The sequence below is a fragment of the Xenopus laevis genome, chromosome 1L (genome assembly GCF_017654675.1).
Source record: "Xenopus laevis strain J_2021 chromosome 1L, Xenopus_laevis_v10.1, whole genome shotgun sequence".
Lineage (NCBI taxonomy): Eukaryota > Metazoa > Chordata > Amphibia > Anura > Pipidae > Xenopus > Xenopus laevis.
In genome coordinates, this window is record NC_054371.1 from 129,881,241 (window position 1) to 129,899,266 (window position 18,026).

At 37.4% G+C, this 18,026-nt stretch overlaps 1 protein-coding gene across 4 annotated transcripts in view; it reads right to left on the reverse strand.

Moving 5' to 3' along the window:
- Positions 1-18,026, reverse strand: part of abca1.L (ATP binding cassette subfamily A member 1 L homeolog) — an 81,987-nt gene that overhangs the window by 39,557 nt on the left and 24,404 nt on the right. For all 4 annotated transcript variants that reach the window (XM_041563721.1, XM_041563729.1, XM_041563724.1 and 1 more), the window contains exons 6-7: positions 10,201-10,322; positions 9,255-9,446 (exon numbers count right to left, since the gene is read on the reverse strand). In XM_041563721.1, the coding sequence (XP_041419655.1) occupies positions 9,255-9,446; positions 10,201-10,322 (314 nt within the window). The remainder of the gene's footprint in view (positions 1-9,254; positions 9,447-10,200; positions 10,323-18,026) is intronic.

Below are 18,026 nucleotides of genomic sequence, written 5' to 3' on the forward strand. Positions count from 1 at the left end.
CCTGCACTTCTGGTGCGTGTGATGTTAGGTTTAAAATGCCATGCATCATTCTTACTTGCTATTTTATTTAATGTTTTTTAGGATTTCTTAAATAAATACACAGCAACAGTAAGGGGCCGATTCATGAAGCTCGAGTGAAGGATTCGAATTAAAAAAACTTCGAATTTCGAAGTGTTTTTTGGGCTACTTCGACCATCGAATGGGCTACTTCGACCTTCGACTACGACTACGACTAAGAATCGAACGATTCGAACTAAAAATCGTTCGACTATTCGACCATTCGATAGTCGAAGTACTGTCTCTTTAAGAAAAACTTCGACCCCCTACTTCGGCAGCTAAAAGCTACCGAAGTCAATGTTAGCCTATGGGGAAGGTCCCCATAGGCTTGCCTGAGATTTTTTGATCGAAGGATATTCCTTCGATCGTTGGATTAAAATCCTTCGAATTGTTCGATTCGAAGGATTTAATCGTTCGATTCGAAGGATTTAATCGTTCGATTCGAAGGATTTAATCGTTCGATCGAAGGAATAATCCTTCGATCGTTCGATCGCAGGATTTGCGCTAAATCGTTCGACTTCGATATTTGAAGTCGAACGATTTTAGTTCCTAGTCGAATATCGAGGGTTAATTAACCCTCGATATTCGACCCTTCATACATCTGCCCCTAAATGTGCCAATATAATTGCAAGTGAAATATGTTGGAACATGAAATTGTTTATTTGGCGTTGGCTTCATCTAGTCAATATAGTTTTAGTTCCATAAAGTAGCAAACATTTCATAATAAAGTGTGCTTGTTTGCAATCCTCTTGAATACAATATCATGTTACAGTTTGCTACTTATATGCATTATAGTCTTAGTTCCATAAAGTAGCAAAAGTTTCATATAATAAATTGTGCTTGTTTGCAATCCTCTTGAATACAATCCTCTTGAATACACTATCACATTATAGGTTGCTACTTATATGCAGGATTTGGTTGCTCGCTGAGCTTAGAAAGTCAGCACGGTGACTTAAAATATGAACCTCCAACTAAAAATATTGCAATGGTAAGTTAAACTGGCTGCACATTATATAAAAATGTAATAATGTACTTTTCTGGCATAAATCTGGCATACATTAATTATACATGTAATGTAAATAATACAATCCCTACTATGAAAGATGCTTTTTTATTAAAGCACTCTAATTTTTAACCTGCAACGTATCTTTCTTGCTAGAAGAGGACCTAGGCTTGCTTATAGTTACATAGTTAGTTACATAGTTAAATTGGGTTGAAAAAAGACAAAGTCCATCAAGTTCAACCCCTCCAAATGAAAACCCAGCATCCATACACACACCCCTCCCTACTTTTAATTGAAATTCTATATACCCATACCTATATTAACTATAGAGTTTAGTATCACAATAGCCTTTAATATTATGTCTGTCCAAAAAATCATCCAAGCCATTCTTAAAGGCATTAACTGAATCAGCCATCACAACATCACCCGGCAGTGCATTCCACAACCTCACTGTCCTGACTGTGAAGAACCCTCTACGTTGCTTCAAATGAAAGTTCTTTTCTTCTAGTCTAAAGGGGTGGCCTCTGGTACGGTGATCCACTTTATGGGTAAAAAGGTCCCCTGCCATTTGTCTATAATGTCCTCTAATGTACTTGTAAAGTGTAATCATGTCCCCTCGCAAGCGCCTTTTTTCCAGAGAAAACAACCCCAACCTTGACAGTCTACCCTCATAATTTAAGTCTTCCGTCCCTCTAACCAATTTAGTTGCACGTCTCTGCACTCTCTCTAGCTCATTTATATCCCTCTTAAGGACTGGAGTCCAAAACTGAACTGCATACTCCAGATGAGGCCTTACCAGGGACCTATAAAGAGGCATAATTATGTTTTCATCCCTTGAGTTAATGCCCTTTTTTATGCAAGACAGAACTTTATTTGCTTTAGTAGCCACAGAATGACACTGCCCAGAATTAGACAACGTGTTATCTACAAAGACCCCTAGATCCTTTTCATTTAAGGAAACTCCCAACACATTGCCATTTAGTGTATAACTTGCATTTATATTATTTTTGCCAAAGTGCATAACCTTGCATTTATCAACATTGAACCTCATTTTCCAGTTTGCTGCCCAGTTTTCCAGTTTAGACAGATCACTTTGCAAAGTGGCAGCATCCTGCATGGAACCTATAGTTCTGCACAATTTAGTATCATCTGCAAAAATAGAAACAGTACTTTCAATGCCCACCTCCAGGTCATTAATAAACAAGTTGAAAAGCAAGGGACCTAGTACAGAGCCCTGTGGTACTCCACTAACAACACTGGTCCAATTAGAAAATGTTCCATTTACCACCACTCTTTGTAGTCTATCTTTTAGCCAGTTCGCTATCCAGGTACAAATACTATGTTCCAGGCCAACATTCCTTAATTTAACCAGTAACCTTTTGTGTGGCACTGTATCAAATGCTTTAGCAAAGTCTAAGTAAATCACATCCACTGCCATCCCAGAATCGAGGTCTCTACTTACATTCTCGTAAAAAGAAATTAAGTTAGTCTGGCAAGATCTATTACGCATAAAACCATGCTGGCACAAACTCATAGTATTATGATTTGCTATGAAGTCCAGTATCTTATCCTTTATTAACCCTTCGAAAAGCTTTCCTAATACTGACGTCAGACTAACTGGCCTATAGTTTTGAGGCTGAGAACGGGATCCTTTTTTGAATAGAGGCACCACATTAGCAATTCGCCAGTCTCTTGGCACAATACCAGATCTCAATGAATCCTGAAAAATTAAGTAAAGAGGTTTGGCAATCACAGAGCTAAGCTCGCTAATTACCCTGGGATGAATACCATCTGGCCCTGGACCTTTGTTAATCTTAACCTGTTCAAGTCTCTTTTGAATTTCTTCTTGTGTGAACCATGCATCATTAGTTGTATTACTAGAATTGGGAGTGTTAAGAAGGAAACCTTCACTTACTGGTTCTTCATTTGTGTAAACAGATGAAAAATACGAGTTCAGAATCTGCGCTTTTATTTTGTTTTCATCAACCAGCTGATCCCCCTCTGATAGTAAGGGTCCCACCCCTTCCTGCTTCATTTTTTTACTATTGACATATTTAAAAAATAATTTGGGATTTTTTTTACTGCTTGCTGCAATATCCTTTTCTATATCAATTTTAGCTTGCCTTATAGCTTCTTTGCATGATTTATTGGCCTCCTTGTACCTTATAAATGTTTCGGCTGTACCAGCTAACTTGAAAGCCTTAAAAGCACGTCTTTTCTTACCCACCTCAACACCAACGCTTCTATTGAACCAAAAAGGTTTTGCTTTGCAACGACGTTCCTTGCTTACAAGTGGAATATACTGACAAGTATATTTATTAAGCAGCATTTTAAAGACTTCCCATTTTTGTTCTGTGTTTAACCCTGTGAAAAGCATTTCCCACTTAATATGTTGCAGAGATGCCCTTATACTGTCAAAGTTTGCACGTCTGAAATTTAGTGTTTTAGTTACTCCCTTATAGAATTGCTTCTGCAACAGAATCTCAAAGGAGACCATGTTATGATCACTATTCCCTAAATGCTCACCCACACAAATGTTAGAGATGAGTTCAGTATTGTTAGTTATTACAAGGTCCAAAAGAGAGTTATTCCTAGTAGGTTCTTGAACGAGCTGGAATAAAAAGTTGTCATTCAGCATATTTACAAACCTACTAGCTTTTTCTGTCTTAGCAACCCCATTACCCCAGTCAATGTCTGGATAATTGAAGTCACCCATAGCAACAACTTGACCCAGCTGTGAAGCCGCTTGTATCTGCAAGAGTAGCTGGGCTTCATACTCGACACTTATACGAGGTGGTTTATAGCATACACCAATGATAATTCTTTTTGATACCTTTTGCCCAGTCGAAATCTCTACCCAGAGTGATTCTACACCCTCACCAGTGCCAGCTATTTTTATTTCTTTAGCGCATGGCTTTAATTCAGGCTTTACATACAAACCCACTCCTCCACCCTTTTTAATCCCTCTGTCCCTCCTAAAAAGGGTGTAACCATTTAAATTCACAATCCAGTCACATGTTTCATCCCACCAGGTCTCAGTGATACCAATTATATCATAATTTTTAGAGCATGCAATTAATTCTAGGTCTCCCATTTTACCTGACAAACTCCGTGCATTTGCCAGCATACAGCGGAGGTTACTACTTTTACTTTTGAAATGTGCATTACTTAGTGAAGAATTATACGTTAAGTTAGTATTATTCTGTTTTCCTTGTAACAGAGGGACCTCCTTAGCTGGTAAACTGTATGCCCCCCTCACTCCTCCCCCATGACCCCTTACTAACCCCACTACCCCCGTCTACACTAGCTTCGCCATAATCCTTTATCTCACCCACCCCCCTCTTGCCTAGTTTAAACACTCCTCCAACCTCTTAGCCATTCTTTCCCCTAGCACCGCGGACCCCCTTCCATTGAGGTGCAAACCGTCACGGCTATATAGGTTGTACCCCAACGAAAAGTCAGCCCAGTGCTCTAGGAACCCAAACCCTTCCTTCCTGCACCAAGACTTGAGCCACGCATTAAGCTCCCTAATCTCCCGCTGTTTTCCTAAACTTGCACGTGGCACAGGCAAAATTTCAGAAAAGATTACATTGGAAGACCTTTCCTTGATCTTAGAGCCTAGATCCCTGAAATCATTCTTTAAGGTCTTCCATCTACCATTTATTTTGTCATTAGTACCGATATGCACTAAGACAGCTGGGTCGTGCCCAGCCCCACCCAATAATTTGTCTATCCGATCAACCACATGCCGAACCCTGGCACCAGGTAGACAGCAAACTGTTCGGTTGTAGCGATCCGGACGACAAATTACCCTATCCACTTTCCTAATAATTGAGTCCCCTACAACCACAATCTGCTTAGGCCTGACTCTACTCTCCCCCCCACCACTACTAGAGAAACTGGTCTCCCGGCTGTTAGAGAGATCAGCCCCATCTAGAATTGCCAATCCAGAGTTCATACTCCCATCATCTTCACACAATCTGGCAAATTTGTTGCGATGTATAATCTCCGGATCAGCCTCCATTTTCCTTTTGCCCACCTTAGATTTTCTAACTGTCACCCAGCTAGCTGCCTCAACATCCTGCTGCTGTTCTGTTCCCCCCAAACTATCTGACCCCGCTAGGTCCTGCTCAGTGAGCAAAAGACTCCTTTCAAGATTGTCAATCGACCGCAGTGTTGCAATTTGTTGCTCTAGTGCTCTAACTTGAGCCTCCAAAGTGGCAATTTGCTCACATCCACCACAGAGGTAAGCATTTTGGATCTCTTGTTCCAAATCTGCATACATATGACAGACTGTGCACTGAGTCAGACCTTCAATCTTGCTAGCACTCATTATCCCAGTTACAGATCAAAACAGGAAAAAATATAAATAAATATATAGAAAAAAAATGAGGGTTTAGAACAAACTTTTGACCTACAGTAGTTTGAACCTCCTTTAGTTTTCAACTCCGGTGTTTGTAACTCCACTTACAGATCCCCCACTTAACGAGCAAACACTTAAGAGAAGCTAACACTAGAGCAAGCTCCACTGGAGTCCCAGGGGTTCTATGTATACAGTCTGTTCAGGTGCAACTAATCAAACCCCACCCCCTCAAACGGAGGGAAAACTGCAAAGTAAAGCAGGTTGTGACAAACTTGCTGTAAGCACACTAGCACACCAAACTTTGCTGTTTAGCACCCAAGACAGAAAAAAAAAAAAAAAAAAAAACCTTTTAAAAAAAAATTAAACCACAGTAGTTAAATATAAACCTTAATATAAAAAGCAGTTAAGAAATACTTATCCTTTTCAGATGATTTGTTTGCTTTAAGTTGCTTTAAACCTGTCAGCAGCCTGATTCAAACAGACTCACTGGAGTCCCAGGGGTTCTATTTATACAGTCTGTTCAGGTGCAACTAATCAAACCCCACCCCCTCAAACGGAGGGAAAACTGCAAAGTAAAGCAGGTTGTGACAAACTTGCTGTAAGCACACTAGCACACCAAACTTTGCTGTTTAGCACCCAAGACAGAAAAAAAAAAAAAAAAAAAAACCTTTTAAAAAAAAATTAAACCACAGTAGTTAAATATAAACCTTAATATAAAAAAGCAGTTAAGAAATACTTATCCTTTTCAGATGATTTGTTTGCTTTAAGTTGCTTTAAACCTGTCAGCAGCCTGATTCAAACAGACTCACTGGAGTCCCAGGGGTTCTATTTATACAGTCTGTTCAGGTGCAACTAATCAAACCCCACCCCCTCAAACGGAGGGAAAACTGCAAAGTAAAGCAGGTTGTGACAAACTTGCTGTAAGCACACTAGCACACCAAACTTTGCTGTTTAGCACCCAAGACAGAAAAAAAAAAAAAAAAAAAACCTTTTAAAAAAAAATTAAACCACAGTAGTTAAATATAAACCTTAATATAAAAAAGCAGTTAAGAAATACTTATCCTTTTCAGATGATTTGTTTGCTTTAAGTTGCTTTAAACCTGTCAGCAGCCTGATTCAAACAGTTCAAACAGTTATGCAGTAGCATGCAGTAGCATAACTGTAAATATGGCATATAGGTCTCAGACTATGTAGTATATGTCTAATTCAAGATATTGTAACTTATCTTAAGTGCACTGATGAGACTGTAAACTTCACTGGGGGTAGAGACTGATATTAATGTATAATATCAGTAAAAGCACTACATAATATGTCATTGCTATATCAATAAAGAGAAACAATTATGAGAACACTGAGAAAGCAAAGTCTTTGCACCGATGCCATTTACAAGGAGCTTACAGGGGAATGTAATAAAAGTCGCAAAGAGCAAAACAATTCGCACCAATAAGACTAAAAATCCACATCTCGCAATGTAATATTGTTCCTTAAACTGTTATTGCATTGCGAATTTTAATTGCGCATTGCGAATTTTAATTGCGCACTAATAAGAAGTGCTTGAAGGTGTCGTAATCGTTTGGAGCAAACATAACGACTTTTTCAGTAAGAAGTTTTATTACATTGACTGCGCATTGGCGCAAACTATAAAATTCGCAAACGGTCTTTCACTGTCGGAAGTGGTCGCTAAACAGTTTCCGGGCTCGCAAAAGCTATATTAAATTCGCACAAAGCAAAATTTGTTCGCACAAAGGCATAACTTTTCGCATTGCGAGTAGTTTTTCCGTTAGCGATTTTTATTACATTTCCCCGTTAGTCTGCTGTCATTACTAAATGTTCCAAGTAAGTGCAGAAAGGATAATCTGTTAATAAGTTCATATTCTGGGACTTTCAAATATATAAATAGATTGATCTAAAAATAATGAGAATCAGAACAGTGTCCCTTTAACATACAAACACTTTGTCAAACCTGGAAACGTAAATGTATATTGTGTACATTGTTATATTTGTGAATTTTGCTATATAACTGCACGGCAGCTGCCGGCACTATTATTAATTTCCAAAACAATCAAATATTGCTAAATGCATTTGTCTTTCCAAGCAATGTTTTAGTCTCTATGCCAATGATGTCATATGTCCAAGTAACACAAAGGTTAAATATGACCACAAGAACACATCACACAAGACGAACGGCTTAGTAACAAGAAAATGTTTTGTCTGGCCATTTTTGTAAGAAGCATGCAGTCATTATATCAGAAGAGAAAACAACAGTTTTATGTTGTCAATCAGTGTGTCACTTAATGGATTCTCGGAACCTGCTGCAGAATGCCTAATGTGATGAAGCGATCCTGACTTCACAATTGACAAAGGCACACACTGTGACCAAGCTAATGTGTGCATTTTAAATAGTATCTTACTAGCATGGAAAAAGATTAGCCGCAATAATGAGTGTACATGTTTTGTTCTTGGATTTCCCCACAGCTATTCACATAAAGAAATAAGAGTAAAGTTTTGGCACTGCTTTGCTTCATGCATGTCCATCAAAATCTACTAGGTAGCTGCAGTGAAAGAAATGATTTATGATATCCAAGTTGGATGGTTTGCTGAAATGTAAAACCTAAAAATAATATTGTACAAGTATGTGATCTAAAATCTGGAAACTTATTACCCAAAAAGCTACAAAATATGGCAATGGCATTTGCCATAGTGTCCAATTTAAAATAGCAATTTTTTATCTGGGTGATAAGACAGTACTGTATGTGACATTAACTAGATTATGGTTAATCCAAGTTCATGGCAAAATAAAACTGAGTTTTGTTGGCAATTTTTAAGTACTTTTCATCAGTATGTTGTTGTATCTTGATAAAGGTCCCTGATGAGGGCTGAAACGTCGATCTAATAAATACATTTTTTTTTTTAAAAAAAGATCCTGGTGTGCATCAACATTTTTATATATAGCGTATATTTTTCTGATTTGCCCAGTGCATGTGATTATATAAGTGTGCGCCTAAGCCCTACAATATACACACACACACACACACACACAGAGCAAAGAAATCCGCACTCATAGGTTTTTTGTGAAGAAAAAAAATGGGTTTATTCAATGTTTCGGCTCTTAGACTCGAGCCGTCATCAGGAAGGCTCGAGTCTAAGAGCCTAAACATTGAATAAACCCATTTTTTTCTTCACAAAAGACCTATAAGTGCGGATTTCTTTGCTCTATAGATTTTAATTTTGATAGCAGTTGGGATAGAGCCATGCACTTGGTACTCTTAATGTATTGAGAAGGTTTATCTTACATGTACAGCCCACATGTTCAGTGCAAGATCTGAGCAGAAACAGCTAGTGGCTTTCTTATCAGAGGCTAAGTACTGCTAAGCTTTATGACCTTGCATAAACCATGTTTACTGCCTCAATGCGTTCACCAAGCTAATACCGTTTCTCGACATTTTACAAAAGAAAGAAATGCCAAAAAGTATGAACTACTATAATATACATACACATATGCAATAGTTGAACCTGAAAAAGACATGTCCAAGTTCACTTCTAACTAATGTAATTCCTACCTAACTATAATAAAACTTACCTGAGACTTAATTAAGGAACGGCCGCAAATCAAACTGGAATATAGTTGAGAAACTGTATAAAGCAAGATATATATCTCTTTTTATCTCACGTGACATACTGTAAGGCACCATCTTTTTTTATCTTGTATGCCCTTCTGTAACCCTGTAGAATTGCTCCCTTTAATAATATGGTTATTGTAAAAGACCTCTGTCCTACATACTGTACATAGGCCTGTTAGTAAACCATTCCAGTAAATCTCTTTCTACTTACTGTAATGGGCTTTAGGAGGTCAATATTGGAACGGAATTCCTGCTCCAGCAGGTTAAGCTTCTCTTCTGGAAGAGCACAGATTATCTTTTGGCTAAGATTCGCAACCACTTCATTGTGAAAAGTTACATATTCTTCTAGCCGCGTGCCATTGCACAGGTCTTTCAGATGTATTTGGAAGCCCGACACCAAAACCTACAGTAAAATAGCACGGTTAATATTTTTAAACCACACTTTTAAAGAAGAGAAAACCATGATTGTTGAAAAATATAATTGTGTGTCTATGTATGTGTGTTCACATTCACACATAAACAAGTCCTACACATAAAGTTTCTATATTAATACTATTCAGTTGGATACATCATTTTCATCAGAGATGTATATAGCACTTTTCAGATTGGAGTTCAATAATGCTACATGTTTCAGTGCCTGAAGATCAGAGAACCTAAGAGCTGACAGAAGGAATCAAATCTGCTGTAAGTTATTTTCAGACAGATTCCAGAAACTTGACACACTGAGTAATGGCTGTAATGTTAAACCAGACTGAACATTTACATTTCCGTTTTCCTTAAAGCACTTAACGATACAATATTGTTTTATAGTCTTTGTATTGTTCAGATTGTCAAATGATCAGAACAGCAAATAATGAAGAGGAATTGTGGTTTTGCTTCCTCATCTGCCAATGCAGCATACACTGGGCAATATGGTGCATAAGCATCTGAAATGTCCACATCTGCCTGATTCCCAAACTACGCTATCCATAGTACATGGATATTGGAACAGTGGGCCACCATACATGCACGCATAAAAGTGCAAATCCAAGTAGGATTTTAGCTGTACATGTATGGTCACCTTAATATATCTGTTATTTCCTCTAGATTAGACCAATTTTATTTTCCTTTAGACGATCCGCTGCTTCTTGATATTTTTCATAAACTTCTTTCATTACCTGTTCTGGTTTCAGATGAGCATTCATGATCTCTTCAACTGCAACTGCAGGCATGCTCATATTTTTAAGGAGAAAATCTGTAAATTTTTCATTATCCATTAAGCAGTCTCGAAGCTTTAAACCTGTTAGAGGAGTAAAAGAAAACAAAAATATTACTATGGCTACTATCTTTTCATTAACAGCAGCAACATATACTTGCACAAACGTGATCAGATACACAAAGTCTAATAACAATAACATACAACCTTATGAACCTGCTCAAGTCAGTACAGGTAGCAATAAAATCATTGGGAGATACCGTTTATCGAAACGATCGTGGTATTTAGGTAAAAGACTTGTGAAACAATAATGCACTTTTTTTACCTGCTGCAGCTCAAACAGATACCAATCTGAAATTACCTATAAAGGAATGGGGTGCAGTTAAAAAGTCAGTTACCAAACGTCCAGCTTCTAAACTTCTAGACTTCACACACATAAGAGTCAAGCTTGAGCTATGTTAATAATGAACTTAAAAATATTCCACTTTCTGTCCACGGTGCTGAGATTCAGTTGGTTTTTATGCAATTTTAGGATCAGGATGGCACAAAACGTCATCACAAACTACTACATATATAACTGTGATACTGTTTCTTGGAGAATTATTGTGTTTTACTGAAATTGTGCATAGCACTAGGACCTGCTTGAAACTTCTTAACCATCAACCATGAGGAATGTTTGAAAGATCCAATGCGCTCCCTGCAACCGGAGTAAGGAGTAAGAGAAACATTAACACCAACTCTGCAGATCTGTCAGCTGAAAGGAAATATGTTGCTTCAAATAGATGCAAAAGACACATATGACACTGGAAGTCTGACATGCCGTAAACAAATTAGTCTGGCACACTAATAGGGAAAACATACTTGCTCATTGAATTACACTGTCTATCCGCTGGGCTTTACTGAATCCACCGTATCTAAAGATACTGTCTGCTAACTACCTAACTCACCGGATTTGTATACAAAAAAAAAACTTTTATTAGGTTCTGCTTACAGTCAAAATAAATATATGCTCTTCTGTCAATTGAGTCAATGTAAAATGTAGTATCTGCACCTCTCAGCACCCCATTCAGGCCAAGCTCATTTATTTCCAACTACACACCAGTCTGCTCTAAGACTCCTTACTTTACATAGTCCGTAAATTAGAACTACCACCCACCTAAACAGGGACACTTAAGGTGGTTTTCTGGGAAGGAACCTTTTATGCTGACCATGTATTATATAATGTATACTATTAGCAAAATAAATAGATCATAAGCCATAGCTTTCAGAATGAGAAAGGTAGGATCACAAGTTGGATCAGTGGTCAATATATCTGCCTTACAGTGCTGGCGACCTGGGCACTATCTACAAGGTGTACTTATGTTGTCCCGTTTCTGCATTGGTCTCTTAGGTACTCCAGTTAAAATGGAACTGATCCGCTTGTGTGAATATCACTGGGACTCGTAAGCTCCCCTGGGATAGGGACTGATGTGAATGATAAATAATTTCTGCAGCTGAGTAAATTGTGCCAGCAATACATAAATAAAGGATGACAAATAGAGATGAGTGCCAGAAATAACATGTATATAATTTCAACTGAATGCAGAAAAAACATTTTACCAGATATTTATTTGAAATTCAAAGTAAAATATGCTATGGCATATGCAACTCAATGACCAAAAGAAAGATAACTGACTGAAGGAAAGAATTCTGCATTAGCACTAAGAAGTAACATAAAAACAGTGATGCTTGCTGTATAACCCACATTCCCCTATTTAATGCCAACTCATCTCTAAGGTCACTGCGGGTAGTTTGAGGAGTGGGCTAGCCTATCGCAATAAAAATTTTGACTTGTCATCATAAAACAAACACCTTCCAAGTTAAAAGATATATCACCCTCCTGTTTTACTAGAGACCTGCTAAAAAAATACCACTTGGAGATAACATTTCCCACGACTTGGAATTTCTGTCTCATCCCAGGCCTGAGGTATCAGTCAGAGAAGAGCCATGGTACAGCATTGGAAGCCAAGATTAGCATAAGCCACATAATCAAAGCAAGGGTAATAATGAACACACCTTTATTTATCATAATTTACAAGTCATTCAAATCATAATTAATAATGTGTGATTAAACATGGAAATGCGATATAGACACAAAATTTAGTACTGAGTGATATCCTATCACTTTATAAATAATAGCTGTCTTTATAATAGGTACAGTACAATGTTTAAAGCCATATTATTACACAAGATAATTGGACATATACTACTTTCTGTAATTAAGTGCTTTGTTAGGAAATAAACCTAATGGGACTTGGATATTTTGGATCAAATGTGAATTTGATTTCTTTACCTTCACTTACCTTTTAACTTGCCAATTGGCAATCATCACTTGACAAGTGTTTTGTACAAGCACTGCTATAACAAGACAGTGGGGAGTAATTTCAGAGGATTTAGCGTTGCTTCCTGAGCTACTAAAAACTGTGGGAACCACAGTGCTCAAAGTTTCCGCATATGACATTGCCCCATGGAGAGAAAGACAACCTAGTGATTGCTGTAAATTCATTTACTCTAAACTGAGTTGTAAAACTAAAAGCAAGAGCACTGAGTGAACCACATGCATACAACCTTGCGATTAACTGGGGGTAATTTATCAACACTGGGCATATTTGCACCTGGGTATTAACCTAAAGCATTTTAAGACAGCTGCAGGAAGAATAATGAAAGCAAAAATTTGATTGGTTGCCATGGGTTATTGCCCAGGTGCAAAAGTTTCCCAATGTTGATAAATGAGCCCTACTAGTGAGGCTCAAAAGCAGCTCAATAAATGCAGCAAAGTAGGTCCAAAAATTATAGTATTACAGTGATGGGATTCATGCACACACTATACAAGAATATGCAGACTAAGGCTGGTGGCACAAAGTAAGATTCGGGGGAGATTAGACGCCCAGCATAAAATCTCCTCTTCTTTGGGAGACTAATCTCCCCACAATGTCTTCCCTCTGGTTCCTTGTGAGGCAACTTCAGGCGACTTCAGAAAATGAAGCGATATGTATGCCATCCCACCAGCAATTCGAATTCTCACCAGCGGGAAGGGATTGTGGGGAGATTAGTCGTACAAAGAAGAGATTTGTCATTGGGTGACTAATCTTCCCCAAAAGTCTCCATTAGAGCTCTAAGATATGGGCGGACAGCTTGTTACTCTCAAGAAGAGTTGCTATGGTCTTGCAGGTCTTTTTTGATACTTCTTTATACTGCAAAATCTGGTAAATATAACTCTGAAACACAAACTAGCATTTCTTCAATTGTTGAAACTTCATACACCAGTGCAAAAAATATACATTTAATTTTATAAAGAATATATTTAAGTGACAAAATAGAAGGCTGAAGTAAAGTTGGTCTAAAGACAAACCTGGCTGGGAGGTAAACCACTGTAACACCAAAGGTCTTCATTTGAGTACCACAACACTAATCATAAGGCGTATATAAACCACACAAGGGCACGAAAAACTGTGTGTCTTATCATAGGCAATGTAACTTTCTATTAAAAGTTCTTGGCTTCAACCAGTGCTAAAAATGGTTTCACATTTCATATACTATATATATATATATATATATATATATATATATATATATATATATATATATATATATATATATATATATATATATATATATATATATACAGTTTAAAATGGACCAGCACTCCAGCAGTTTAATCAAACAGATTTATTGACACATCACTCGTGATTCCAACGTTTTCGGCCCTCTTTGGGGCCTTTCAAGGCTTGATAAAGGCCCCAACGAGGGCCGAAACGTTGGAATACACGAGTGATGTGTCAATAAATCTGTTTGATTAAACTACTGGAGTGCTGGTCCATTTTGAACTGTGGATATTATACTTTGACCGTGCACCCACTATTGACCCACCAGTGTATGAGTGCAGGTACTTTTGGAATTTTTATATTTATATATATATATAGTCATATGATTCACCGGCACTCACCCTCAGTTGATCAAATCCCGGGTGCTCCTCAGAGGGAAGCAAATAGATACAGTTAGGAGCACTGACGACGGTTCAGAGAGAACCGAAACGCGTTGATGTGGGGTAGTTTGTAACACTCCAATAAAAGACACTTCTTTATCACTACACCTGTGAGTGCTCCTAACTGTATCTATAGATATAGATATATAGATATAGATATATATATACAGTATATATATATATATATATATATATATATATATATATATAATAAATGAAAGAGACCGCACTCACAGGACTTTCCTCCTGAAGACGGCTAGAGTTTGGTAGCCGAAACGTTGAGGAATAAACAGTAGGGATGGGCAAATTTGACCCGTTTCGTTTCTCCAAAAATTCACTGCCGGCGAAATGTCACTGACGCCCATTTAAGTCTATGGGCAAAAAAAACAATTTGTGGCGCGGCGAAATTTTTTTTGACGCACGTCTTTTTATTTTGACGCACAACGCCATGCAAGTCTATGGGCGTTATTTTTTGGCGAAACAAGGCGAAAAAATTCGCCCATCCCTAATAAACAGCCCTTTGGGGCTTGTTTTCTTGTGAAAGTCCTGTGAGTGCAGTCTCTTTCATTTATTATATGTCATTTTTATATATATAATTTGAAAAAAAGAGACCATCTTAGATGGACCTTAAAAATGCAAAAGGTATAAAATGTAAATGTAGGGATGCACCAAATCCACTATTTTGGATTCGGTCAAACCCCCGATTCCTTGGATAAGGATTCGGCCGAACACCGAACCGTATCTGAACCCTAATTTGCATATGTAAATTAGGGGTGGGATGGGGAAAACATTTTTTAACATTTTCCTTGTTTTGTGACAAAAAGTCACCCGATTTCCCTCCCGCCCCTAATTTGCATATGTAAATTAGGGTCCCTGCTGAAAAAGGCCGAATCCCGAACCGAATCCTGGATTATGGTGCATCCCTAATATGAATACTCAGTCTATGAATAATATACTGTCCTAGGTAACCCTGCCAACTGCACACAGAAAAAAACCTAGGCAGTTCCCTAAAATATGAAGGATTCCATTTATACCCTAAATGATACTGATTTAATCATACCAGGTTGCTAGGGTATACTTAAACACAAGCAAGAGTTTAGGCAAGGCTAAAACTGCAATTTGTTCCAATAACTGATTCATTAACCTTTGGGGGTTGGGCACTAAAAATAAATGAAAAATGCATTCGCTTCCTAATATATCTATTTGACAAATCCAAGTATGCATTGTATGAAATAGCTGCATTCTTTTCTTTACATTTCCTTTTTTATCTTTTTACCAATCTGCTATAACCAGAACACTGTTCATTTAGCTATTAATCTGATCTGATAATCAGTGATTTTTGGACCTTGTAAAAATGACCTCATTTGCTCAAAGAGTCTAGTTTCAACTCATGATATCAGTTACCTGCTAAAGAATTTAGCAATACACTATTATGTCATTTTTAAGAAAGCAGAACAAATACTGTTTATACAAGCTAAAAGATGCAGGTCATTTATTTATAGGTATTTTGATCAAGACCAGAGCATCTGATTAAGGGCACATTTCCAAATAAGCCTCACATTATCAAGCAGAGGACAGATATTTAATTTAAGGCAGTGTGCACTGATGCAATATGTCTACAATTAAAACTAAAATCTGTACCTGCATTGTGTTTTGTCTACTAGAAATAGTGATATGAATGTATTTGTATAAATATTTATAGCAACCAATCATCAGGTAGAATTTACTGGTCTTTTTAAATGCACACATCTAATACGTTGCTATGGATTGCTGCTCCTGGGCAAACTTACTGTACTATATTACATATGGGGCTTACAGGGGAATGTAATAAAAGTCGCAAAGAGCAAAACAATTCGCACCAATAAGACTAAAAATCCACATCTCGCAATGTAATATTGTTCCTTAAACTGTTACTGCATTGCGAATTTTAATTGCGCATTGCGAATTTTAATTGCGCACTCATTAGAAGTGCTTGAAGGTGTCGTAATCTTCTGGAGCAAACATAACGACTTTTTCAGTAAGAAGTTTTATTACATTGACTGCGCATTGGCGCAAACTATAAAATTCGCAAACGGTCTTTCACTGTCGGAAGTAGTCGCTAAACAGTTTCCGGGCTCGCAAAAGCTATATTAAATTCGCACAAAGCAAAATTTGTTCGCACAAAGGCATAACTTTTCGCATTGCGAATAGTTTTTCCGTTAGCGATTTTTATTACATTCCCCCGTTAGACTTTTATTGGCTGTTGCTGTTTTTAGGCTGGCTGGCTGGCTACTATCTTCCTTGTCGCATGCCATACCACCCTCCCCCCCCTGAACAAAACCAGTAGAGGGTAAATATATCTCTTCATTGCACTGACCTTTTTCTTAGGTTGCATGGTGAGATACTATAAAACTATGCCAACAGTTAGTTACTTTTTAAAAATTGTTGTACGAAATGCTTTCTCTCCTGTTTTACAGTTTTCCTTCCTTACTCAATCAGAAAGAATAACCAATAGAGTGAAATCTCATAACTAATGGTCAATGCATTACTTGACTGATGTTAAATGAAATACCCATGAAACACTATAGAATCATCAAAGAGTTGATTTATAAGTTACAGACACATAAAAAGAAACAAGTAATATTTAAATGGCCTTTTCAACTTTAACAGTGCTGTTAACCAAATCATTTGGTGACATAAACTATGTGACCAATTTTGTGATCTGTTAGAACTAGTATTTAATAAAGCTGCCGGAGGATAAGTTGGGTCACTGCATTCCTTTTAGGCTTTCAGGCTTCTCCCACGCTTCATATTTCATGTCTGATAGTAGATATGGATAGTAATATATCAACCACGTCACAAATCAGCATCACTTAGGCAAAAGTCGTATTCAGCTTATAATTAACCAAGATATCAATTTGCCCTTAGATGCCCCGCAACACAGGATATGTCACATCATTCCTCTTTGACCATACTATGCCCTATTACTGCTTGTAATTTATTTGCCATAATCACAAGACGGCTTTGGGAAAAGGTAAGCAGGACTATAAATAAATGTGCTAAATGACAGCTAACTTAAATAATACTCAGGATAACCACGTGTGTCCCTTTATTTAATGGGGCCCTGCATAAATAAATGGGATTCCAGTCACTTTCTGAGGAGGTCTTATGTATGTATTTCTGTGAGTCCAAAAGAAACTCCCAATCTATTGAGTATAGCAACAACTTCTAAAAAATATTCTTTGCCTCACAATAAAACAAGCCCTGTATATAAAAATTGAGTTAAACAATTTGGCATAGATTATTCTGTACAGTCATATTTACCTGTATATTTATCTTTGCTATAAAGGGGTAAATGTAAGGTCTCCAAATGGCAGTGACCAGATTACCATCAATACTTGCAGAATGGTTGCTTGGTTTTGACAAGAAATAATTTAAAACTAGGAATGTAACAGTAGCCATGCACAAAATCAAATGCAAGATATGTGTTGTTTTCTACATCCATAATCAGTGTATTGTTCCTTTAATGCCACCTCAAAAAAACAGAACAGAAACGTAGTCGTGTGACTGTGATGATAATTTATGAACTAAGCAAATCTAGGCCACAAAGACACAGACAGGGGAGACTTGCAATATTAAGCATCTGGTCAGTGAATTGGGGAAAGGAAATGTCTCAGTTCCCTAATTGCTACACAACAATCATGTGCCCTTAAATACTGAACATGACAAATGTGAACTTTGGCCAGAAAACATTTTGTTCTATCCATCTTTTATAAATGAAGAAA